The sequence below is a fragment of the Oncorhynchus clarkii genome, chromosome 10, assembly GCF_045791955.1.
Source record: "Oncorhynchus clarkii lewisi isolate Uvic-CL-2024 chromosome 10, UVic_Ocla_1.0, whole genome shotgun sequence".
NCBI lineage: Eukaryota > Metazoa > Chordata > Actinopteri > Salmoniformes > Salmonidae > Oncorhynchus > Oncorhynchus clarkii.
This window is the reverse complement of record NC_092156.1, coordinates 40507588-40530001: the sequence shown is the minus strand read 5'-3', so window position 1 is coordinate 40530001 and position 22414 is coordinate 40507588. Positions and strand designations below refer to the sequence as shown.

At 43.5% G+C, this 22414-nt stretch overlaps 1 protein-coding gene across 1 annotated transcript in view; it reads right to left on the bottom strand.

The window, feature by feature from the left end:
- Positions 1-22414, bottom strand: part of LOC139418469 (roundabout homolog 1-like) — a 154152-nt gene that overhangs the window by 32944 nt on the left and 98794 nt on the right. Inside the window, exons 3-4 of the mRNA XM_071167940.1 lie at positions 19157-19314; positions 9672-9792 (exon numbers count right to left, since the gene is read on the bottom strand). Coding sequence (XP_071024041.1) covers positions 9672-9792; positions 19157-19314 — 279 coding nt within the window. The remainder of the gene's footprint in view (positions 1-9671; positions 9793-19156; positions 19315-22414) is intronic.

Genomic DNA, 22414 nt, shown 5'->3' with positions numbered 1-22414 from the left:
AAGTCTTTAGCTGACACTCTAGGATTCTTCTTAACCTCATTGAACATTCTGCACTGTGCTCTTTGCAGTCATCTTTTCAGGATGGCCACTCAGGGAGAGTAGCAACAGTGCTGAACTTTCTCAATTTATAGACAATTTGTTTACTGTGGACTGACAAACATCAAGGCTTTTAGAGAAAATTTGGAACCCGTTCCAGCATTATGCAAGTCAACAATTCTTAATCTTCTGAGATCTCTTTTGTTCAAGGCATGGTTCACATCAGACAATGCTTCTTGTGAATAGCAAACTCAAATACATTTTGTGAGTGTTTTTATAGGGCAGGGCCGCTCTACCCAATATCTCTAATCTCGTCTCATTGATTGGACTCCAGGTTAGCTGACTCCTGACTCCAATTAGCTTTTGGAGAAGTCATTAGCCTAGGTGTTCACATACTTTTCCAACCTACACTGTGAATGTTTAAATGATATATTCAATATAGATAAGAAACATGCAATAATTTGTGTGTTATTAGTTTAAGCACACTGTTTGTCTATTGTTGTGACTTAGAGGAAGATCAGATCAAATTTCATGACATATTTATGCAGAATTCCAGGTAATTCCAAAGGGTTCACATACTTTTTCTTGCCACTGTATATAAATAGTGGAAAAAAACGGTCCTAGTATCGACACCTGCGGAACACCTTCATGTACCTCATCTGTCACTAAGATAATCATGAAAGCGTGAACAGGCGTCAGAGCTCAGTCCCATCAAGGGCAACTTATTCAATCAAATAGCATGATCAACAGTATCAAACGCTTTGGACAGGTCCACAAACAATCAGCACATTTAATTTTAGTGTCTAAAGCAGGGTTACTCAACTCTTACCCTATGAGGTCCGGAGCCTGCTGGTTTTCTGTTCTACCTGATCATTAATTGTGCACACCTGGTGTCCCAGGTCTACATCAGTCCCTGATTAAAGGGGAAGAATAAAACAAACACAGTGGAACTGGCTTCGAGATCCAGAGTCGAGTTTGATGGGTCGAAAGTATGACAAGATCATTAACAACTAAAGTGGTTGCTGCAATTGGGCTATACCCAGGCCTAAACCCTGATTGGTTTGCATTCATAATACATTTCTCAGATAAAAAAAAAGCAAAGTTAGACATTTACCAAGGATTCAAGAATCTTAACTGGACAAGGAAGGCTTGAAATGGGGTGGAAATGATAAGATCAGTGCTATCCTCATGGAGTGGCAGCACAAGAGCTGATTTACATACTTTTGGAATATGTCCTGATAACAATGTTAAATAAACAATTTGGGTTATTGAGCCAACAATGATGCAGACTGGGATCCAATTGGTAAATAGCCCAAAAGAAAAGCTTTGACTATAATCTCTGATCATTCAGTAAGTTTCCCCTATCGGCATCCAACCCAATATCATTGTGAATAGGTTTAGAAGTAATTTCAAAGAGATAAATAAAATTGTGATTAAATGCACCAACGATGGCATATCTTTTTTGTTGTTGTAATAAGGCCCATGTTTGAATTAATTTGTTGTGGCAGAGAGGAGGAAGTAGAACCCTTTAGGGATTTGACAGTTTTCCAGAATTTAGCTCTCATTATAATCCAAAAAAGCGGTTCCATAATAATCAGATTTAGCCTTTCTGGTTTGTCTTACACATTGATTCCTCAGTTCCTCAGCTTGCAAGTCCGGGCTTAAGCCTGTGCTCCTGGCCTTGACCCAAGCATCATCTCTTTCATGAATGACTTCTGATAATTCCGGAGTGTACCAGGCATTCCATCTACCTTTAACCCTTCGTTTTGTTTAAGGGAGCCTGATCATCCACAATAATACTGAAGGCATCTGCAAAAAGGCTCAAAGCTAAATCAGGTTCAGGGATAGCTGAAATACAATCAAGGATGTCACTAAAATAGAGATCTTGTAAAGAAGCCTGTTTTAAAATTCCTCTTTGTGATGTCACTAGGCTTAGATTTTTATATTATCCCATCTCTAACACAATAGCAAACTAGTTAACTCCTCGAGTGCACAAAGGTTAGCCGAGGGAGGACGTTAGACCTCTTTAACAGTTATTGATACATTTTTTAAATATTGGTCGACCGAGTGTCGTCTGTCCTTTCGACCAATCGATTGGTTAAGATGTTAAAACGTGGATTTTTCCATATATACAGTGCCTTTGGAAAGTACACACAATGCCCCATAACGACAAAGTAAAGTATTTTTGCTAATACCACATTTTGTTAAGTATTCAGAGCCTTTACTCAGTACATTGTTGAAGCACCTTTGGCAGTGATCACAGCATCGAGTCTTCTTGGTTATGACACTACAAGCTTGGCACACATGTATTTGGGGAGTTTCTCCCATTCTTCTTTGCAGATCCTCTCAAACTCAGTCAGGTTGGATGGGGAGCATTGCTGCACTGCTATTTTCAGGTTTCTCCAGAAAAGTCTGGGCTCTGGCTGGGCCCCTCATGGATATTCAGAGACTTGTCCCGAAGCCACTCCTGCGTTGTCCTGGCTGTGTGCTTAAGGTCGTTGTCCTGTTGGATGGCGAACATTCACCCCAGTCTGAGGTCCTGAGCACACTGAAGCAGGTTTTTTCATTAAGGATCTCTCTGTACTTTGCTCCGTTAATCTTTGCCTTGATCCTGAAAAACATCCCCACAGCATGATGCTGCAACCACCATGCATCACTGTAGGGATGGTGCCAGGTGTCCTCCAGACGTGACGCTTGGCATTCAGGCAAGTAACTTCTAATACCATTGCCAATATGTAAAAGTAGCCTAAATAAAGCCAACAAATAAAAACATTGCAGCCCGCAGGCAGAAAATGTCCTGATAATAAATCACATTGGCTACGCATGGCCTGTCTGCAAGGACACATTGTATCAACTGTTAACTTGGCCCAGCCAAAAGCTCCTGCTACCAAACTTGCAACATTGTATAAAATATTCTGGGCCCTCAAAGTTTCCGCTCCAGTGAGCAAGGGATAAGAAGTAATCGGGTAGTTTTATGATGTTTCCACCAGATCAGAGCATGCCATTTTTCCACCCTTTCACGCTGAGTGTTTATCGAAAGGGAGAGAACTCAAAAGATTTTTCAAATAGGCTACGTTGAGGAACGATTATCATTCTCAATGGATGTAAGACAATCAGAAAAAGTATCAGATCCCCAAATCAACACAGTTATAGGTCTACATTTGAGCGCAGACCAGGTAGCCTAGACCTACTTCTATGTGTAATCAGATGTGTGTTCTGACACAAGATTTACAGGAGCGCTCCAAACAAAAGACAATTCATAAATATACAACTCTTAAATGGAATAAAATAAACCAAACCTTGTTTCTCACAAGTATAGCCTAGGTTGTGTACTCTGCAAACAACGTGTCCACTCCTAGAATGACAACGGTAAGACTATAATAATAATATATTGAATGTAGTAACAGAAATGACCGTAACCAAACAAACATTGTAGATTAGAAATGATGGGAATTAACAGTAGGGTAAATGTACAACTGGTGATAATGGTGTGCCATCCCCGAGGCCTCCGCAATAGATTAGTCCACTCAGAAAGGCATGAATCAGACAGGTGTCTCGTCTGGCATAATTTAAAAAATATATATTTGCCACTGCTCGACAAAAAAAAAAAATAGCGGTCGACCAACAGCCCATCAACCAGTCGACTAAATGGGGTAAGCCCTAATACAGTTGAAGTCGGAAGTTTACATACACTTAGGTTGGAGTCATTAAAACTATTTTTTCAACCACTCCATACATTTCTTGTTAACAAACTATAGTTTTGGCAAGTCGGTTAGGACAGGACGGTTAGGACAGTTCGGTTAGGACTTTGTGCATGATGCAAGTCATTTTTCCAAAAATAGTTTACAGAGATTATTTCACTTATAATTGTCACGCCCTGGTCTTAGTATTTTGTGTTTCCTTTATTATTTTTGTCAGGCCAGGGTGTGACATGGGTTTATTTATTGTGGTGTGTTTTGTCTTGGGGTTTTGTTAGGTATTGGGTTTGTGGCTTAGTGGGGGTATCTAGCATAGTCTATGGCTGTCTGGAGTGGTTCTCAATCAGAGGCAGGTGTTTATCGTTGTCTCTGATTGGGAACCATATTTAGCCAGCCATATTCTTTGAGTGTTTTGTGGGTGATTGTTCCTGTCTCTGTGTTAGTTTGCACCAGTTTAGGCTGTTTCGGTTTTCACGTTACGTTTATTGTTTTTGTATTGTTCGTGTTTCATCTTCATTAAAGATGTATCGAATTAACCACGCTGCATTTTGGTCCGACTCTACTTCACCTCAAGAAAACCGTAACAATAATTCACTGTATCACAATTCCAGTGGGTCAGAAGTTTACATACACTAAGTTGACTGTGCCTTTAAACAGCTTGGAAAATTCCAGAAAATTGTGTCATGGCTTTAGAAGCTTCTGATAGGCTAATTGACATCATTTGAGTCAATTGGAGGTGTACCTGTGGATGTATTTCAAGGCCTACCTTCAAACTCAGTGCCTCTGCTTGACGTCGTGGGAAAATCAAATGAAATCAGCCAAGACCTCAGAAAAAAATGGAGACCTCCACAAGTCTGATTCATCCTTGGGAGAAATTTCCAAACGCCTGAAGGTACCACGGTTATCAGTGCAAACAATAGTACGCAAGTATAAACACCATGGGACCAAGCAGCCGTCATACCGCTCAGGAAGGAGACGCGTTCTGTCTCCTAGAGATGAAAGTACTTTGGTGCGAAAAGTGCAAATCAATGCTAGAACAACAGCAAAGGACCTTGTGAAGATGCTGGAAGAAACAGGTACAAAATTATCTATATCCACAGTAAAACAAGTCCTATATCGACATAACCTGAAAGGCTGCTCAGCAAGGAAGAAGCCACAGCTCCAAAACCTGCCATAAAAAAGCCAGACTATGGTTTGCAACTGCACATGGGGACAAAGATTGTACTTTTAGAGAAATGTCCTCTGGTCTGATGAAACAAAAATAGAACTGTTTGGCCGTAATGACCATCATTATGTTTGGAGGAAAAAGGGGGATGCTTGCAAGCCGAAGAACACCATCCCAACCGTGAAGCACGGGGGTGGCAGCATCATGTTGTGGGGGTGCTTTGTTGCAGGAGAGACTGGTGCACTTCACAAAATAGATGCCATCATGAGGTAGGAAAATTATGTGGAAATATTGATGCAACATCTCAAGACAGTAGTCATGAAGTTAAAGCTTGGTTGCAAATGGGTCTTCCAAATGGACAATGACCCCAAGCATGCTTCCAAAGTTGTGGCAAAATGGCTTAAGGACAACAAAGTCAAGGTATTAGAGTGGCCATCACAAAACCCTGACCTCAATCCCATAGAAAATATGTGGGCAGAACTGAAAAAGCGTGTGGGAGCAAGGAGGCCTACAAACCTGACTCAGTTACACCAGCTCTGTCAGGAGGAATGGGCCAAAATGTAGCTTATTGTGGGAAGCTTGTGGAAGGCTACCCAAAAGCTTGACCAAAGTTAAACCGTTTAAAGCAGGGGTGTCAAAGTCAAATGGACGGAGGGCCAAATAAAAAAATCAGCTACAAGACGAGGGCCGGACTGTTCGAATGTTCATTGAAAAATTTTTAAATGACGCATATAGTCTAGTGAACCTAATTGAACCTACTGAAAACCTAACAAATATATTACAATATGATCAGATAAATAAAGCAATATTTTCTTATGGCTCTGTCAGTAATCTTTAATTTTCAACAGACACAAAAGACAAATTTCCTTTATATAAATATCCCCATAACATGAACATTAAATGAAAGAAACCGGTATTCAAGGCACCATCAGTAGACTATATTTTCTATTTTAGCAAAAGTGGGCTAAATTTACTTCAAAGAAAAAACAATAATAGCAATTTTCTATCATCCACTCAACTGAAATATTTTAAAAATATAATTGGATTGAAATACAAAAAAATAAAGTGCAAAAATCTATTAATCAAAAACAACACTTTGTTTAAGGAGAAGTAACATGCAGTGAAAACAAATATTAAATTTTAACTTTTAAACTTGAACTGAGTAAAAACTCTAAATATGTGATTGCACAGTAATGTTCACTTGTTTGAGGTTGAGGGTGATACTTGGTGGTGTCCCATCTTTTCCACAAGTTCATCAATGTTCGGGGTAAGGCTCTGAGCTGAAGAAATCCTCAGAATTGAGTGGAGGTGTTCAGCAGTAAGTCGACTTCTGTGTGATGTTTTGTTCAGGTTCATCAAAGAAAACAGTTGTTCACACAGGTATGTGCTGCCAAACATAGACAACGTTTGAGCAGCCTGGATGCGCAGCTGGGGCATTGTGCCGGGGAGGAAACGGGCGAACTCCGCAGCACCCACTGCCGCATATTTTGCCCTCAGTGCATCATTGCATTGGAGGTCAATCAACTCCATTTGGAGGTTTGGTGGTGAGCTTTCCACGTCAACAGCAAATGGGTTACCGAGCAGTTCCAACCTGCTTTTTTGTGCTTCAAAGTCAGCAAATCGGCGTCGAAAGTCAGCGGCAAGCATACCTATTTTATCAGCCAACTGTGTGCTCGGGAACGCACTGGTAGAGAGCTTCTCTTTCATGGTCTGGCAGCTGGGAAAGTGGCTCAAATTTTCTTTCCGCATCTGCGTCTCCCACAGAGTCAGTTTGGTTTTAAATGCCTTCACTGTACTGTACATATCAGAGATGACACGATCCCGACCCTGCAGCTGCAAGTTTATTGCATTCAGATGACTCGTAATGTCACACAGAAAAGCCATTTCACACAGAAACATTTCGTCTCGGAGTTGTGTTGTGTCTTTCCCTTTGCTGTCCAAGAACAGACAAATCTCCTCACGAAGCTCGAAACATCTTTGAAGCACCTTTCCCTGGCTTAGCCATCGCACCTCTGTGTGATAAGGCAAATCACCATGCTCCGTTTCTAACTCCGTCAGAAATGCCTTGAACTGGCGGTGATTCAAACCTTTGGCTCTGATAAAGTTAACTGTGCGCGTGATGATGCTCATTACATGCTCCATTTTCAAGGCTTTACCGCACAACGCTTCCTGGTGTATGATACAATGATAAGCTGTCAGCTCACCTGTCGCGTTTTCCTCTTGCATCTTTTCCCGTATCTTCGCCACCAGTCCGCTCCTGTGTCCACACATCGCAGGTGCTCCGTCGGTTGTCAAACCCACGAGTTTTTCCCAAGGCAGCTCCATCTCATTTACACATCTTGACACCTCTTCATACAAATCATGCCCCGTAGTTGTGCCATGCATAGGACGTAAAGCCAAAAACTCCTCTGTCACGCTTAGGTTGGAGTCCACTCCGCGGATGAAAATTGACAACTGGGCAATGTCAGAAATGTCGGTGCTCTCATCCACAGCCAAGGAATATGCAATAAAATCTTTTCCCTTTTTCACAAGCTGCTCTTTTAGATTGATGGACAACTGGTCTACTCTCTCGGCAATGGTGTTTCTGCTCAGACTCACATTTAAAAAGAGTTGCCTTTTTTCTGGGCAAACTTCGTCACAAACTTTAATCATGCAGTTTTTGATGAAATCCCCCTCCGTAAATGGCCGGGCTGATTTAGCGATCTCTTCTGCCAAAATAAAACTGGCCTTGACAGCAGCCTGGCCTTGTGATTTGGCTTTTTTGAACAGAGCCTGTCGAGATTTGAGGCCTCGTTTTAATTCCTCTGCCTTTTGTAGCCTTTGTTCCATGTCCATATTCTTGTTTTTGTCCGCGTGTTTCGTTTCATAATGTCGTCTCAGATTATACTCTTTCAGTACCGCCACACTTTCTCCACACAGAAGACACACAGGTTTTCCAGCTACCTTCGTGAACATATACTCCGACTCCCACCTTGTTTGAAACCCCCGGTTCTCAGTATCCACCTTCCGTTTTGCCATTTTTGATGGGTATCTGAAAGTTAATTTTACTGTGATGCTGACGACTGCTGTGCCAATAAATATTGAAATGAAGCAGCCTACTGCTCGGTGCGTCACCTTTGCATTGTGGGAAATGTAGTATTGGTGCGTGTAAAAGATCTGCGGGCTGCCGGCTTGCTGCGGGCCGGTTCTAATAATAAATCAAGATCATCCCAGGGGCCGTAAAAAACCTTCTTGCGGGCCGGATGTGGCCCGCGGGCCTTGACTCTGACATATGTGGTTTAAAGGCTACCAAATACTAATTGAGTGTATGTAAACTTCTGACCCACTGGGAATGTGATGAAAGAGAAATAAAAGCTGAAATAAATCATTCTCACTACTATTATTCTGACTTTTCACATTCTTAAAATAAAGTGGTGATCCTAACTGACCTAAGACAGGGAATTGTTACGAGGATTAAATGTCAGGAATTGTGAAAAACTGAGTTTAAATGTATTTGGCTAAGGTGTATGTAAACTTCCGACATCAACTGTAGATTTCCCCCCAAACAAAGGCTTAATAATAGTAGCTTTGGCAAGGAAAATGGATTTCAGTAAAGAGACAGATCAATTATTTTGAATAAGAATGGCCACTCCACCACCTCTAACGTGTCTATCACCTCCGAACACATTATAACCCTCCATATTAATATCAGAGTCCAGAATGTCCCCAGAGCTCCACGTTTCAGTCAATAGAATGTCCGGATTCGTCCGCATAGCCCAGATCTTGATGTAAACCCGTTTTAGGAAGTAAGCTCCTAACGTTCAGATGCATCAACCCAAGTCCGGGTTTGGCCGGTGTAGGTCGTCATTGTAAATAAGAATTTGTTCTTAATTAACTGACATGCCAAGTTAAATAAAGGTTAAATATAAACATTGAAAGAAAAGTAGCCCTATTTGATTTTTAAAGTCACATGGAGTCTCCAACTCAAACAAACTACATTGAATAGGCTGTTACAGGGCTTGTCTGAATGTTGATGTTGATATAGACCTGGCCTATTTGGTCTATCTCTATTTGTAATAGAGGAAAGAGTAGACATTGGAATTACTTTTCCAAAGTTGGCACCACAGGCCCGAAGGCCGCTGCCAATGTCAATATGAGGATCTCTCAGAGTAACCAATGACGGAATGTTATAAACTGACTTACATGGGCTTTAGTTGCTATCATGTATTAGCCCAAGCCCTCTGCATGATTTGAAAACCGAGTGGGAATTCAATTTAAAACTAATAGCACTGGGTGAGCAGACCGCAGTGGGCTTCTCTATTGACAACAGCAGACCTAAGAGCGGAGTTCAAACGAATAGGTGCAATATTACAACTGATAACACCCCAGGCAGTATAGACAACAGTACGATGATAACACCCCAGGCAGTATAGACAACAGCACGGTGATAACACCCCTGGCAGTATAGACAACAGCACGGTGATAACATCCCTGGCCTTGGGCTCAAGTGAAATGGTCTGCACAGCTGTGGGACTGGGTGACATTGTTACGTAACCTCTTGCATTAATGGATTATGTGCCAGGGAGAAAAGCCTTTACCTAGGGGGACAGGCAGCCTCAGACTCTTTGACCTTCACTGTCACAACTGAGACTGACTAGGTGGCTGAATGGGACTGAGAGGCGGAACAGAGAAACAGACTCCAATAGAGGGACGGACCAACAGATGGCTGGCTGGCAGACTGGCAGACTGGCAGACTGGCAGACAGACAGACAGACAGACAGACAGGGTCTTACCTAGTACAGTCAGTTCGGCAATCTCGCTCTCCCTCTCTCCCACCATGTTGGTCCCCACACAGATATATTTCCCTGCATCACTCTTCCTGGCGTTGGTGATCATCAGCTTCCCACCGCGGATCTGACAGATGGAGGGAAGAAAAGTAGAAGTTGTAAGGTCATTTGTAATTGAATATAGCATGTTACGCTTGCAAATACTTGTAATTCCCTAAATACTATTTGATGCAACAATTTGAGAGCTTACACGATTCTAGAGCGTCCTACAATATAGAGGATGAAATGATGACTTTCCATCTGTCAAGCCCAGACAGAGGTCTGTCTGGTAGGTTTAAGAAGCAGCAGCTTTTAGGGGTAAACAGTGTGTGCATTCTCATCTGGCCCGGGTGGCTGGCTGCGTGGCAGGGAGGGCAGTGCCTGACAAGTTTATTCCGCTGAAAGTTGGAAGCAGAGAGCCCACAACCATTCAGGCCTCAGAGAACCACTGCTACAGCACCAGCCCAGAGATACTGCACTGGGCCACGCAACAGGATTGCTGTAATGGGAAATAACTCTGGACTGTTAGGTTGGAGAATTATGTTCTTTTCAAAGCAGCACTTACAGTGCCTTGCGAAAGTATTCGGCCCCCTTGAACTTTGCGACCTTTTGCCACATTTCAGGCTTCAAACATAAAGATATACAGTGCCTTGCGAAAGTATTCGGCCCCCTTGAACTTTGCGATCTTTTGCCACATTTCAGGCTTCAAACATAAAGATATAAAACTGTATTTTTTTGTGAAGAATCAACAACAAGTGGGACACAATCATGAAGTGGAACGACATTTATTGGATATTTCAAACCTTTTTAACAAATCAAAAACTGAAAAATTGGGCGTGCAAAATTATTCAGCCCCTTTACTTTCAGTGCAGCAAACTCTCTCCAGAAGTTCAGTGAGGATCTCTGAATGATCCAATGTTGACCTAAATGACTAATGATGATAAATACAATCCACCTGTGTGTAATCAAGTCTCTGTATAAATGCACCTGCACTGTGATAGTCTTAGAGGTCCGTTAAAAGCGCAGAGAGCATCATGAAGAACAAGGAACACACCAGGCAGTTCCGAGATACTGTTGTGAAGAAGTTTAAAGACGGATTTGGATACAAAAATATTTCCCAAGCTTTAAACATCCCAAGGAGCACTGTGCAAGCGATAATATTGAAATGGAAGGAGCATCAGACCACTGCAAATCTACCAAGACCTGGCCGTCCCTCTAAACTTTCAGCTCATACAAGGAGAAGACTGATCAGAGATGCAGCCAAGAGGCCCATGATCACTCTGGATGAACTGCAGAGATCTACAGCTGAGGTGGGAGACTCTGTCCATAGGACAACAATCAGTCGTATATTGCACAAATCTGTCCTTTATGGAAGAGTGGCAAGAAGAAAGCCATTTCTTAAAGATATCCATAAAAAGTGTTGTTTAAAGTTTGCCACAAGCCACCTGGGAGACACACCAAACATGTGGAAGAAGGTGCTCTGGTCAGATGAAACCAAAATTGAACTTTTTGGCAACAATGCAAAACGTTATGTTTGGCGTAAAAGCAACACAGCTGAACACACCATCCCCACTGTCAAACATGGTGGTGGCAGCATCATGGTTTGGGCCTGCTTTTCTTCAGCAGGGACAGGGAAGATGGTTAAAATTGATGGGAAGATGGATGGAGCCAAATACAGGACCATTCTGGAAGAAAACCTGATGGAGTCTGCAAAAGACCTGAGACTGGGACGGAGATTTGTCTTCCAACAAGACAATGATCCAAAACATAAAGCAAAATCTACAATGGAATGGTTCAAAAATAAACACATCCAGGTGTTAGAATGGCCAAGTCAAAGTCCAGACCTGAATCCAATCGAGAATCTGTGGAAAGAACTGAAAACTGCTGTTCACAAATGCTCTCCATCCAACCTCACTGAGCTAGAGCTGTTTTGCAAGGAGGAATGGGAAAAAATGTCAGTCTATCGATGTGCAAAACTGATAGAGACATACCCCAAGCGACTTACAGCTGTAATCGCAGCAAAAGGTGGCGCTACAAAGTATTAACTTAAGGGGGCTGAATAATTTTGCACGCCCAATTTTTCAGTTTTTGATTTGTTAAAAAAGTTTGAAATATCCAATAAATGTCGTTCCACTTCATGATTGTGTCCCACTTGTTGTTGATTCTTCACAAAAAATACAGTTTTATATCTTTATGTTTGAACCCTGAAATGTGGCAAAAGGTCGCAAAGTTCAAGGGGGCCGAATACTTTCGCAAGGCACTGTAAAACTGTATTTTTTTGTGAAGAATCAACAAAAAGTGGGACATAATCATGAAGTGGAACGACATTTATTGGATATTTCAAACTTTTTTAACAAATCAAAAACTGAAAAATTGGGCGTGCAAAATTATTCAGCCCCTTTACTTTCAGTGCAGAAAACTCTCTCCAGAAGTTCAGTGAGGATCTCTGAATGATCCAATGTTGACCTAAATGACTAATGATGATAAATACCATCCACCTGTGTGTAATCAAGTCTCCGTATAAATGCACCTGCACTGTGATAGTCTCAGAGGTCCGTTAAAAGCGCAGAGAGCATCATGAAGAACAAGGAACACACCAGGCAGGTCCGAGATACTGTTGTGAAGAAGTTTAAAGCCGGATTTGGATACAAAAAGATTTCCCAAGCTTTAAACATCCCAAGGAGCACTGTGCAAGCAATAATATTGAAATGGAAGGAGTATCAGACCACTGCAAATCTACCAAGACCTGGCCGTCCCTCTAAACTTTCAGCTCATACAAGGAGAAGACTGATCAGAGATGCAGCCAAGAGGCCCATGATCACTCTGGATGAACTGCAGAGATCTACAGCTGAGGTGGGAGACTCTGTCCATAGGACAACAATCAGTCGTATATTGCACAAATCTGGCCTTTATGGAAGAGTGGCAAGAAGAAAGCCATTTCTTAAAGATATCCATAAAAAGTGTTGTTTAAAGTTTGCCACAAGCCACCTGGGAGACACACCAAACATGTGGAAGAAGGTGCTCTGGTCAGATGAAACCAAAATTGAACTTTTTGGCAACAATGCAAAACGTTATGTTTGGCGTAAAAGCAACACAGCTCATCACCCTGAACACACCATCCCCACTGTCAAACATGGTGGTGGCAGCATCATGGTTTGGGCCTGCTTTTCTTCAGCAGGGACAGGGAAGATGGTTAAAATTGATGGGAAGATGGATAGAGCCAAATACAGGACCATTCTGGAAGAAAACCTGAGTCTGCAAAAGACCTGAGACTGGGACGGAGATTTGTCTTCCAACAAGACAATGATCCAAAACATAAAGCAAAATCTACAATGGAATGGTTCAAAAATAAACATATCCAGGTGTTAGAATGGCCAAGTCAAAGTCCAGACCTGAATAGAATCGAGAATATGTGGAAAGAACTGAAAACTGCTGTTCACAAATGCTCTCCATCCAACCTCACTGAGCTCGAGCTGTTTTGCAAGGAGGAATGGGAAAAAATTTCAGTCTCTCGATGTGCAAAACTGATAGAGACATACCCCAAGCGACTTACAGCTGTAATCGCAGCAAAAGGTGGCGCTACAAAGTATTAACTTAAGGGGGCTGAATAATTTTGCACGCCCAATTTTTCAGTTTTTGATTTGTTAAAAAAGTTTGAAATATCCAATAAATGTCGTTCCACTTCATGATTGTGTCCCACTTGTTGTTGATTCTTCACAAAAAATACAGTTTTATATCTTTATGTTTGAACCCTGAAATGTGGCAAAAGGTCGCAAAGTTCAAGGGGGCCGAATACTTTCGCAAGGCACTGTAAAACTGTATTTTTTTGTGAAGAATCAACAAAAAGTGGGACATAATCATGAAGTGGAACGACATTTATTGGATATTTCAAACTTTTTTAACAAATCAAAAACTGAAAAATTGGGCGTGCAAAATTATTCAGACCCTTTACTTTCAGTGCAGAAAACTCTCTCCAGAAGTTCAGTGAGGATCTCTGAATGATCCAATGTTGACCTAAATGACTAATGATGATAAATACCATCCACCTGTGTGTAATCAAGTCTCCGTATAAATGCACCTGCACTGTGATAGTCTCAGAGGTCCGTTAAAAGCGCAGAGAGCATCATGAAGAACAAGGAACACACCAGGCAGGTCCGAGATACTGTTGTGAAGAAGTTTAAAGCCGGATTTGGATACAAAAAGATTTCCCAAGCTTTAAACATCCCAAGGAGCACTGTGCAAGCAATAATATTGAAATGGAAGGAGTATCAGACCACTGCAAATCTACCAAGACCTGGCCGTCCCTCTAAACTTTCAGCTCATACAAGGAGAAGACTGATCAGAGATGCAGCCAAGAGGCCCATGATCACTCTGGATGAACTGCAGAGATCTACAGCTGAGGTGGGAGACTCTGTCCATAGGACAACAATCAGTCGTATATTGCACAAATCTGGCCTTTATGGAAGAGTGGCAAGAAGAAAGCCATTTCTTAAAGATATCCATAAAAAGTGTTGTTTAAAGTTTGCCACAAGCCACCTGGGAGACACACCAAACATGTGGAAGAAGGTGCTCTGGTCAGATGAAACCAAAATTGAACTTTTTGGCAACAATGCAAAACGTTATGTTTGGCGTAAAAGCAACACAGCTCATCACCCTGAACACACCATCCCCACTGTCAAACATGGTGGTGGCAGCATCATGGTTTGGGCCTGCTTTTCTTCAGCAGGGACAGGGAAGATGGTTAAAATTGATGGGAAGATGGATGGAGCCAAATACAGGACCATTCTGGAAGAAAACCTGAGTCTGCAAAAGACCTGAGACTGGGACGGAGATTTGTCTTCCAACAAGACAATGATCCAAAACATAAAGCAAAATCTACAATGGAATGGTTCAAAAATAAACATATCCAGGTGTTAGAATGGCCAAGTCAAAGTCCAGACCTGAATAGAATCGAGAATATGTGGAAAGAACTGAAAACTGCTGTTCACAAATGCTCTCCATCCAACCTCACTGAGCTCGAGCTGTTTTGCAAGGAGGAATGGGAAAAAATTTCAGTCTCTCGATGTGCAAAACTGATAGAGACATACCCCAAGCGACTTACAGCTGTAATCGCAGCAAAAGGTGGCGCTACAAAGTATTAACTTAAGGGGGCTGAATAATTTTGCACGCCCAATTTTTCAGTTTTTGATTTGTTAAAAAAGTTTGAAATATCCAATAAATATCGTTCCACTTCATGATTGTGTCCCACTTGTTGTTGATTCTTCACAAAAAAATACAGTTTTATATCTTTATGTTTGAAGCCTGAAATGTGGCAAAAGATCGCAAAGTTCAAGGGGGCCGAATACTTTCGCAAGGCACTGTATAATTGTGGAATCAGGTTTTCAAAGAACATAACCAAATCATGTATATGAAACGGACAACTATTAAAATGTATTGAAATAGGGATTGCTAATAAAATGTAACAAAATCAAATGCTGTTGGTTGTGTTCACATAGCTGCTGGTGCAGCAAAATGTATAATGACAATAGAGGAGAAAGAGCGGTTTGGTGGGGTGCAGGAACCCCATTTTCCAGTCAGGTGCAGTGTAGAGTGACGTTGGCTAGTGAGTGGTGGGGAATCACAGGGCAGCAGAGCGTGTCACAGAGGAAGGGAGTAGAGGAGTCGTAGAGGGGCCAGGCCTGTGGGCCAGCAGGTTCCAATCTTAATGTGTGTAAACCAAGCTGGGATGACCAGCCAAGCAGTCACAACTAATCCACTCACAGCCTGATGTAAAGCAGCCTCGCCCCTATCTCTGTCCCCATACACTACCCCCCTGGGCCAGGACCTGTTCCATGTTCCAACCCCTGTAGTTCTGGACACTTTTGAAGTGTCATCACATTACCCTGCATTTGATGGGTGCAAAGGCGACGAGGAGTGTGATACCTTTAGTGAGTGTGTGTGTGTGTGTCTTTGTCGGTGTGCATTCTGTCTGTGTGTAGCAAGACCCGGAGTGGTTCGTACAGTATAGAGTAGTGGGGGACGGGGTGAGGGTGGGGCAGCGAGAGGCACATCTGGAGCTGCAGTACTAGTCCAGAGGAGAGGCCTGAGAACAAAGAGACACAGGTCCTTTGAAGAGCTTCTCCTCAGATGTCCTCCTGTCACATCCCTGCACCATCAGCCTGCACACACATTCCTCCAGTCTTACACTCTCTCTCTCTCACATGTCAGACCCACAACAACACCAGCAAATGCATCCCTACTGTCGTCCTCCTCTCTTCTCTCTCTCTCATACTTTCTTTCCTGTGTTCCCTTCTGTTTTCCTTTTCCTTCATGCATCTGCTTCTCCATCTGTTCCCTCCATCACATAGCGGTGGTGGTGGTGTGTGACTGTGTTCATGTGTTCCATTGAGTTCCTCTGAAATGTGTGTTACACTATACTTTGGTGCCTATCACTGTACTCAGGTGCCTATCACTATACTCAGGTGCCTATCACTATACTCGGGTAACTATCACTATACTCAGGTGCCTATCCCTATACTCAGGTGCCTATCACTATACTCAGGTGCCTATCACTATACTCAGGTGCCTATCACTATACTCAGGTGCCTATCACTATACTCAGGTGCCTATCACTATACCCAGGTGCATATCACTATACTCAGGTGCCTATCACTATACTCAGGTGCCTATCACTATACTCGGGTGCCTATCACTATACTCGGGTGCCTATCACTATACGCGGGTGCCTATGACTATACTCGGGTGCCTATCACTATACTCGGGTGCCTATCACTATACGCGGGTGCCTATGACTATACTCGGGTGCCTATGACTATACGCGGGTGCCTATGACTATACGCGGGTGCCTATGACTATACGCAGGTGCCTATGACTATACTCATGTGCCTATCACTATACTCAGGTGCCTATGACTATACTCATGTGCATATGACTATACTCAGGTGCCTATCACTATAATCAGGTGCCTATCACTATACTCAGGTGCCTATCACTATACTCAGGTGCCTATCACTATACTCAGGTGCCTATCACTATACTCAGGTGCCTATCACTATACTCAGGTGCCTATCACTATACTCAGGTGCCTATCACTATAATCATGAGCCTATCACTATACGCAGGTGCCTATCACTATACTCAGGTGCCTATCACTATAATCAGGTGCCTATCACTATACTCATGTGCCTATCACTATAATCAGGTGCCTATGACTATACTCATGTGCATATGACTATACTCAGGTGCCTATCACTATAATCAGGTGCCTATCACTATACTCAGGTGCCTATCACTATAATCAGGTGCCTATCACTATACTCAGGTGCCTATTACTATACTCAGGTGCCTATCACTATACTCAGGTGCCTATCACTATAATCAGGTGCCTATCACTATACGCAGGTGCCTATCACTATACTCAGGTGCCTATCACTATACTCAGGTGCCTATCACTATACTCAGGTGCCTATCACTATACTCAGGTGCCTATCACTATACTTAGGTGCCTATCACTATAATCAGGTGCCTATCACTATACTCAGGTGCCTATCACTATACTTAGGTGCCTATCACTATACTCAGGTGCCTATCACTATAATCAGGTGCCTATCACTATACTCAGGTGCCTATCACTATAATCAGGTGCCTATCACAATACTCAGGTGCCTATCACTATACTCAGGTGCCTATCACTATACTCAGGTGCCTATCACTATACTCAGGTGCCTATCACTATACTCAGGTGCCTATCACTATACTCAGGTGCCTATCACTATACTCAGGTGCCTATCACTATACTCAGGTGCCGATACGATATGTAGTGCGATTCTAACGATGCTCATGATTCTATATGTATTGCGCTTCGATACTGCGATTCAATGTTCCAAACATATTGCTCACTCTGTCTGCTGCAGAGGGACAAGAGAGACCCATGAGAAAAATATGTTTGATCAGTCATGGAAATAAAAGTGCTGAAAACATATTGGCAAACCATTAAAAACAAGATGGGGAACAAGTTAAATAAAGGAACACCCAACCAGTGCAGAAATAATGTTGAGACATTGAACAATTAATATTGCAATATATATCGTTAAAAATAATTTCCCGATATGTAACTCTATAAAATGTTCCCCATCACTAACTACACTGCCCTTTCAGAGTTAATCACAGTCCTGAGGACGGAGAGCTGCCACCCACATCACCCCCAACCTGACCCCACTACAATCAATATAGGGTGGTATATAGGGTGATATTATGTTACAATATACAGTACTGTAGAACTGAACAGAAACTGCACACCCTCCCTGCCTGCTGTTGATGCATCGCTCTACACCACTGGCAAGCCCAGTGCCCTTCCCTCCCCCATCAATTTAAAACAAACGCTGGGCCACACAATGCGTTCATTCCCACAGCACCAAATCCTACAGCAGACCCCTGGGACTCGGCGTGGTTAAAGAAACAACAACCGTTTTTGGAGTGGATGTTGTGTTAGAAACAAACCATAAACACAAGCGCTGCGTTGTTTACAGGGCCTGTGGACTCATTAGGAAACAGTCTTATCTGCAGGCCCATTAGTCCAGTGAGCTGAGCCATAGCTCTGAGGCTGAAAACCAAGCTGGCCCTCTGTTTACACTCTGAGCCAGTACACCAGGGTCAACCACAGACATGCCATAGCGACTGTGGCCATCATAGCTACCGTGACTTCACTGCAAGACCTTATTTGACTTGGTATTTTATTACACTATAGTGAAGTTGGTTCCTTATGGAAATGACATGCAGCGCTAAAGACAATGAGGAAGCCATGCAGGCAGATGGGTGTAAATGAGGAGATAACAGGGAAGTACAAAGCCAATGCAGCCTTTGTATTTCCTTCAGAAGGCCCTCCTCCTCTCCTCTACCTCCTCCTCTCCTCCGCATCCCTCTCTCCTCCACCTCCTTCTCTCCTCCACCTCCCTCTCGTCAGCGCGCGGAGGAGAGCTAGTCTGTCCATCACAGCCCCTCAGAGAGAAACTACCTGTCACTCCGGAGGAGGATGAGCCTTGGATCCCAACTCACGAGTCCCCTAGAGCGTATACAGACACACAAACAAACAAACATGCTCGTGTGCGCACACACACCCACACACACACCCACACCCACACACACACCCACACCCACACCTGATTTATTTGCATGCTTCCACAGATAGCCTTTGTTCCAAATAGACATTGATTAGCCAAATCACAGTACAATATGATTACATTATGTTAGTCAAATAGATTATGCATTTGTTTCTCTTCATTATGACACGTCTGCCAACAGAGACACTTTGATCTTCCTGGAGCTGCGCCAGCAAGCAGTGGGGTGTGTGTGCGTGTGTGTGTTGACGTGCCGGTGTGATGCGCAGGCCCATTGCAGTGCTTGCTCTGCTCTGTACAGAGAGAGTTCTCGGAAGCTAACGAAGCCTGTCTTACCGTGATGCGCTCATCCCGGTCGTTGATGTTGGTGCCATCTTTCCTCCATGAGATGGTGGGCTCAGGATGCCCGCGGGGCGGTTGGCACTCCAGCACGGCAGGCTCGCCCGCTGCCACAATCACATCCGCTGGGTTCTGTCTGAAGTCATCACGGAGAACTGTGGAACAGGAGAGAGAAGGGTTTAACGGCCCGCTAGCACTGCAGGTTGAAATTGAACAGGAAAAAGATGCACCAGTGGAACGTTTAGGGTATACCTGTGAAATATTCAAGACTCTTATGGCCAGACTCTAGAAGTGCAAGGACTAAAGTCTGAGCAGAGGCAGTCGATGACAGATCACTTGTCTTGAGGTAGCTGGACATTGTATCGTGCAATAGTGGCCTCCGGGATGGTGTGCCAAATCCCCGATGTTCTATAGTAAAACAGGCCTACCACCCGCTCCGTCTGATTAGACTAACTCTCTACCAGCTGTGTCTCAACTGTCACTCTCCACTCCAGCCCTGAGGGAACGTACAAACACACAGGCAAACCACTTGCATTTGCATCACAATCCCATTTACGACTCCCCGGACCGTTGTTTGACGTGTGAGGTATCCATTGACCAAAATAAAACCTTGCCAGTTAATGTTTCCCCACCTTGTTTGCCCCATCAAACACTTCAGGAGAGATAGGAGGATATTCCGCAAGAGCCATTTAACAACATCTTTCAAGGTTTAACGGCCATTAGCAATGACTCGATGCATCATACTCAATAACAACCTGACACAATCGCAGTGTATTGCTAGTTAGTGAGTGCAGCCTGTGGAGGGGAGTGCTGGCGGAATGATGCACTTGTGCGAGGCTCTATACGGACTATAAAGACACTGAGTTTGTCAGGGAGCGACGACGGCCCGTCTACTCCCGATGACATTTAGAAACGGAGAATGTATTGTTCTACAGACACTGGCCCAGTTAACAAAGGCCTAGAGAAGAGAACAGAAGAGAACAGAAGACAAGAGCAGAGAAGAAAAGACAAGAGAAGACAGGAGAAGAGAGACTCCACAGCATTACAGTCAGTCCCAGAGTCCCCCAGCCAGCCCAGTGATTGTCTCTCCAACCCGTTCCGGATGAATGAGTGAGTTAGTGACTACACCCTGAGGGACATCATGCTCTCATAAATTGGAGAAATTCCTCATCCCTTCTCCGCAGCTCTTTTCATTATATTCCCAACACAGTTACTGAAGCCCCCCTCCTTTCTCCCCTCCTCCCTAGCCCCCTGCAGCCAGCATGTAATCTCCTCTGTCTCCCCCAAACCAGATTACATGACATTACATTTCACTGCATAGATTACATTACATTGTCCGACACTTCAATACCAGGCACTATATTCTATATACACTGCAAGACATTACGCTACATTGTACGAGATTGTAAGACATTCCTCTGTGTCTAGGTTGAATTTGTGTACGCACTCAAAAGTGAATAAGGCCTTTCAGCCAATCCATGAATCCTACATCCTTCCTGGAAACTTCCAGAATGTTTTAATGAGTATGTTCATATTTAAACTATAACTTCCCAGTACTCCTTTCCAGAGAAACAACATGTTCTGAATACTTTGTTTCAGTTGGTGGTTATCAAGGGAAGATGATGCTGTAAACAACGTAAGCCCATCTATGCAAAGCACCACTGTTGTATCACCTGTATGCAAATGAGCGTAATCACAGAAGTGCCTGACATTTGGGTAGGAATATCATTTGCGTACTCGCTGTTGTTGCTTACAACGCTACGACCTTATTATCGTGACAGAAAAATGATGCAGGTCTGTCAAAACGGTGTGTACTATATTGTTAGTGGCCACGGGAGTCTGAAGACAAAGACATGTGTGACACCATAATTATGCTAGTTAGAGCCCCACTGAGCAGCAGTGTGTTTACCTGAGAATACGGAATGGAATGCTGTTTACCATTTTTACTGGAATGTTTTGCTATTCAATTCTTGTAGGTCAAATTCTTCAGTATTTAGCCTGTGTGTGTAGTCTCTTTTCTCTGTTAATGCCCAGTTTAGCGTAGCTCTGTAGATCTGAGACCAACACAGACCACCCCTCTATCCCTACCTTGTCCACACATACCTCATAAATACCTAGAAACCACACGTTTAACTCCATCAACCTCTCTCTATCCATAAGCCTTGAACATTACTTTCCCTCCCTCCCTCCCTCCCTCCCTGATCTCCTTCCCTGTATGTATCTCCTTCCCTGAGTGTGTAGCAAAGCTCAACCTTCTGCTCCACTGTGCTGTGCTGTGTTGTATTGTGCTGTGAAGTGTAGGCCAGGCCAGGGGAGGCCAAGGGAGGCCAGGGGAGACCAGCGGAGGTCAGGGGAGGCCAGGCCAGGGGAGGCCAGGGGAGCGGTAATCATGTTAGGGAGTAGGAGACTGTGGAACTCTGACACGTACAGCCCAGAGTCCAGATAGAGAATACTCTTCCCATGGACTCACACTTAACAGCCAAAACGCTGGGGGACATAGCGGTGGTTTGTTACCAGCAACTTTCTGGATTGAGGAACATCGTACTGAACCTCCCCTTTGCACCCCTAACCTTCAACTCCCAGTTCCGTTCCATCCGCTACAGAGTTTGCTGTGAGTGCTTTTCAAATGACAGCCTCAGGGCAAGTCAGGCCCATTTGCTATGCCTCCCCTATACAGTGCATACATATACAGTACGTTAACTTGAATGAGGGATATTAGGAACAGCTGCTGAGACGTCAAATTAGCAAGCAGGGGCTGTCTGTCCTGTCGGCCCATTCGGTCTGTCCTAATGGATGTGACAGTAATGAAGACGTGGAGCTGCTATGCCACACAGCAGCACAAACCAGCCCAGACAGGAGGGACTGAGCACAGAGAGCACTGAGCTCTGCCGGGAGGAAATGGAAAACTACCACCGCAATTCCTCAACTCTCAACATGTACTGTGCAGGATAGCAGAGCTAGCTGACTGAGAGCCACAGGCTGAACTGGAGACAAAGAAAACTCACATCTTCCTCAAAATGGCAGGCGCAAATGTCTGTTTTTTGGTCAGGGGCTTGACCACAGACAATCCTTTCCTGTCTCCCCTGGCTGCCAGCTCCCAGCAGCATCACAAGGAGCACATATGTGATTAGTGGGACAGGACTCCAGATCCCAAAAACATGCTCCGAAAATGTAATTTTCACTCAGTGAATAAGTACACTAGTGTAATCTTATGTCTTTACATGCTAGCACGGCCCCTACTGAAATTGGAAATGG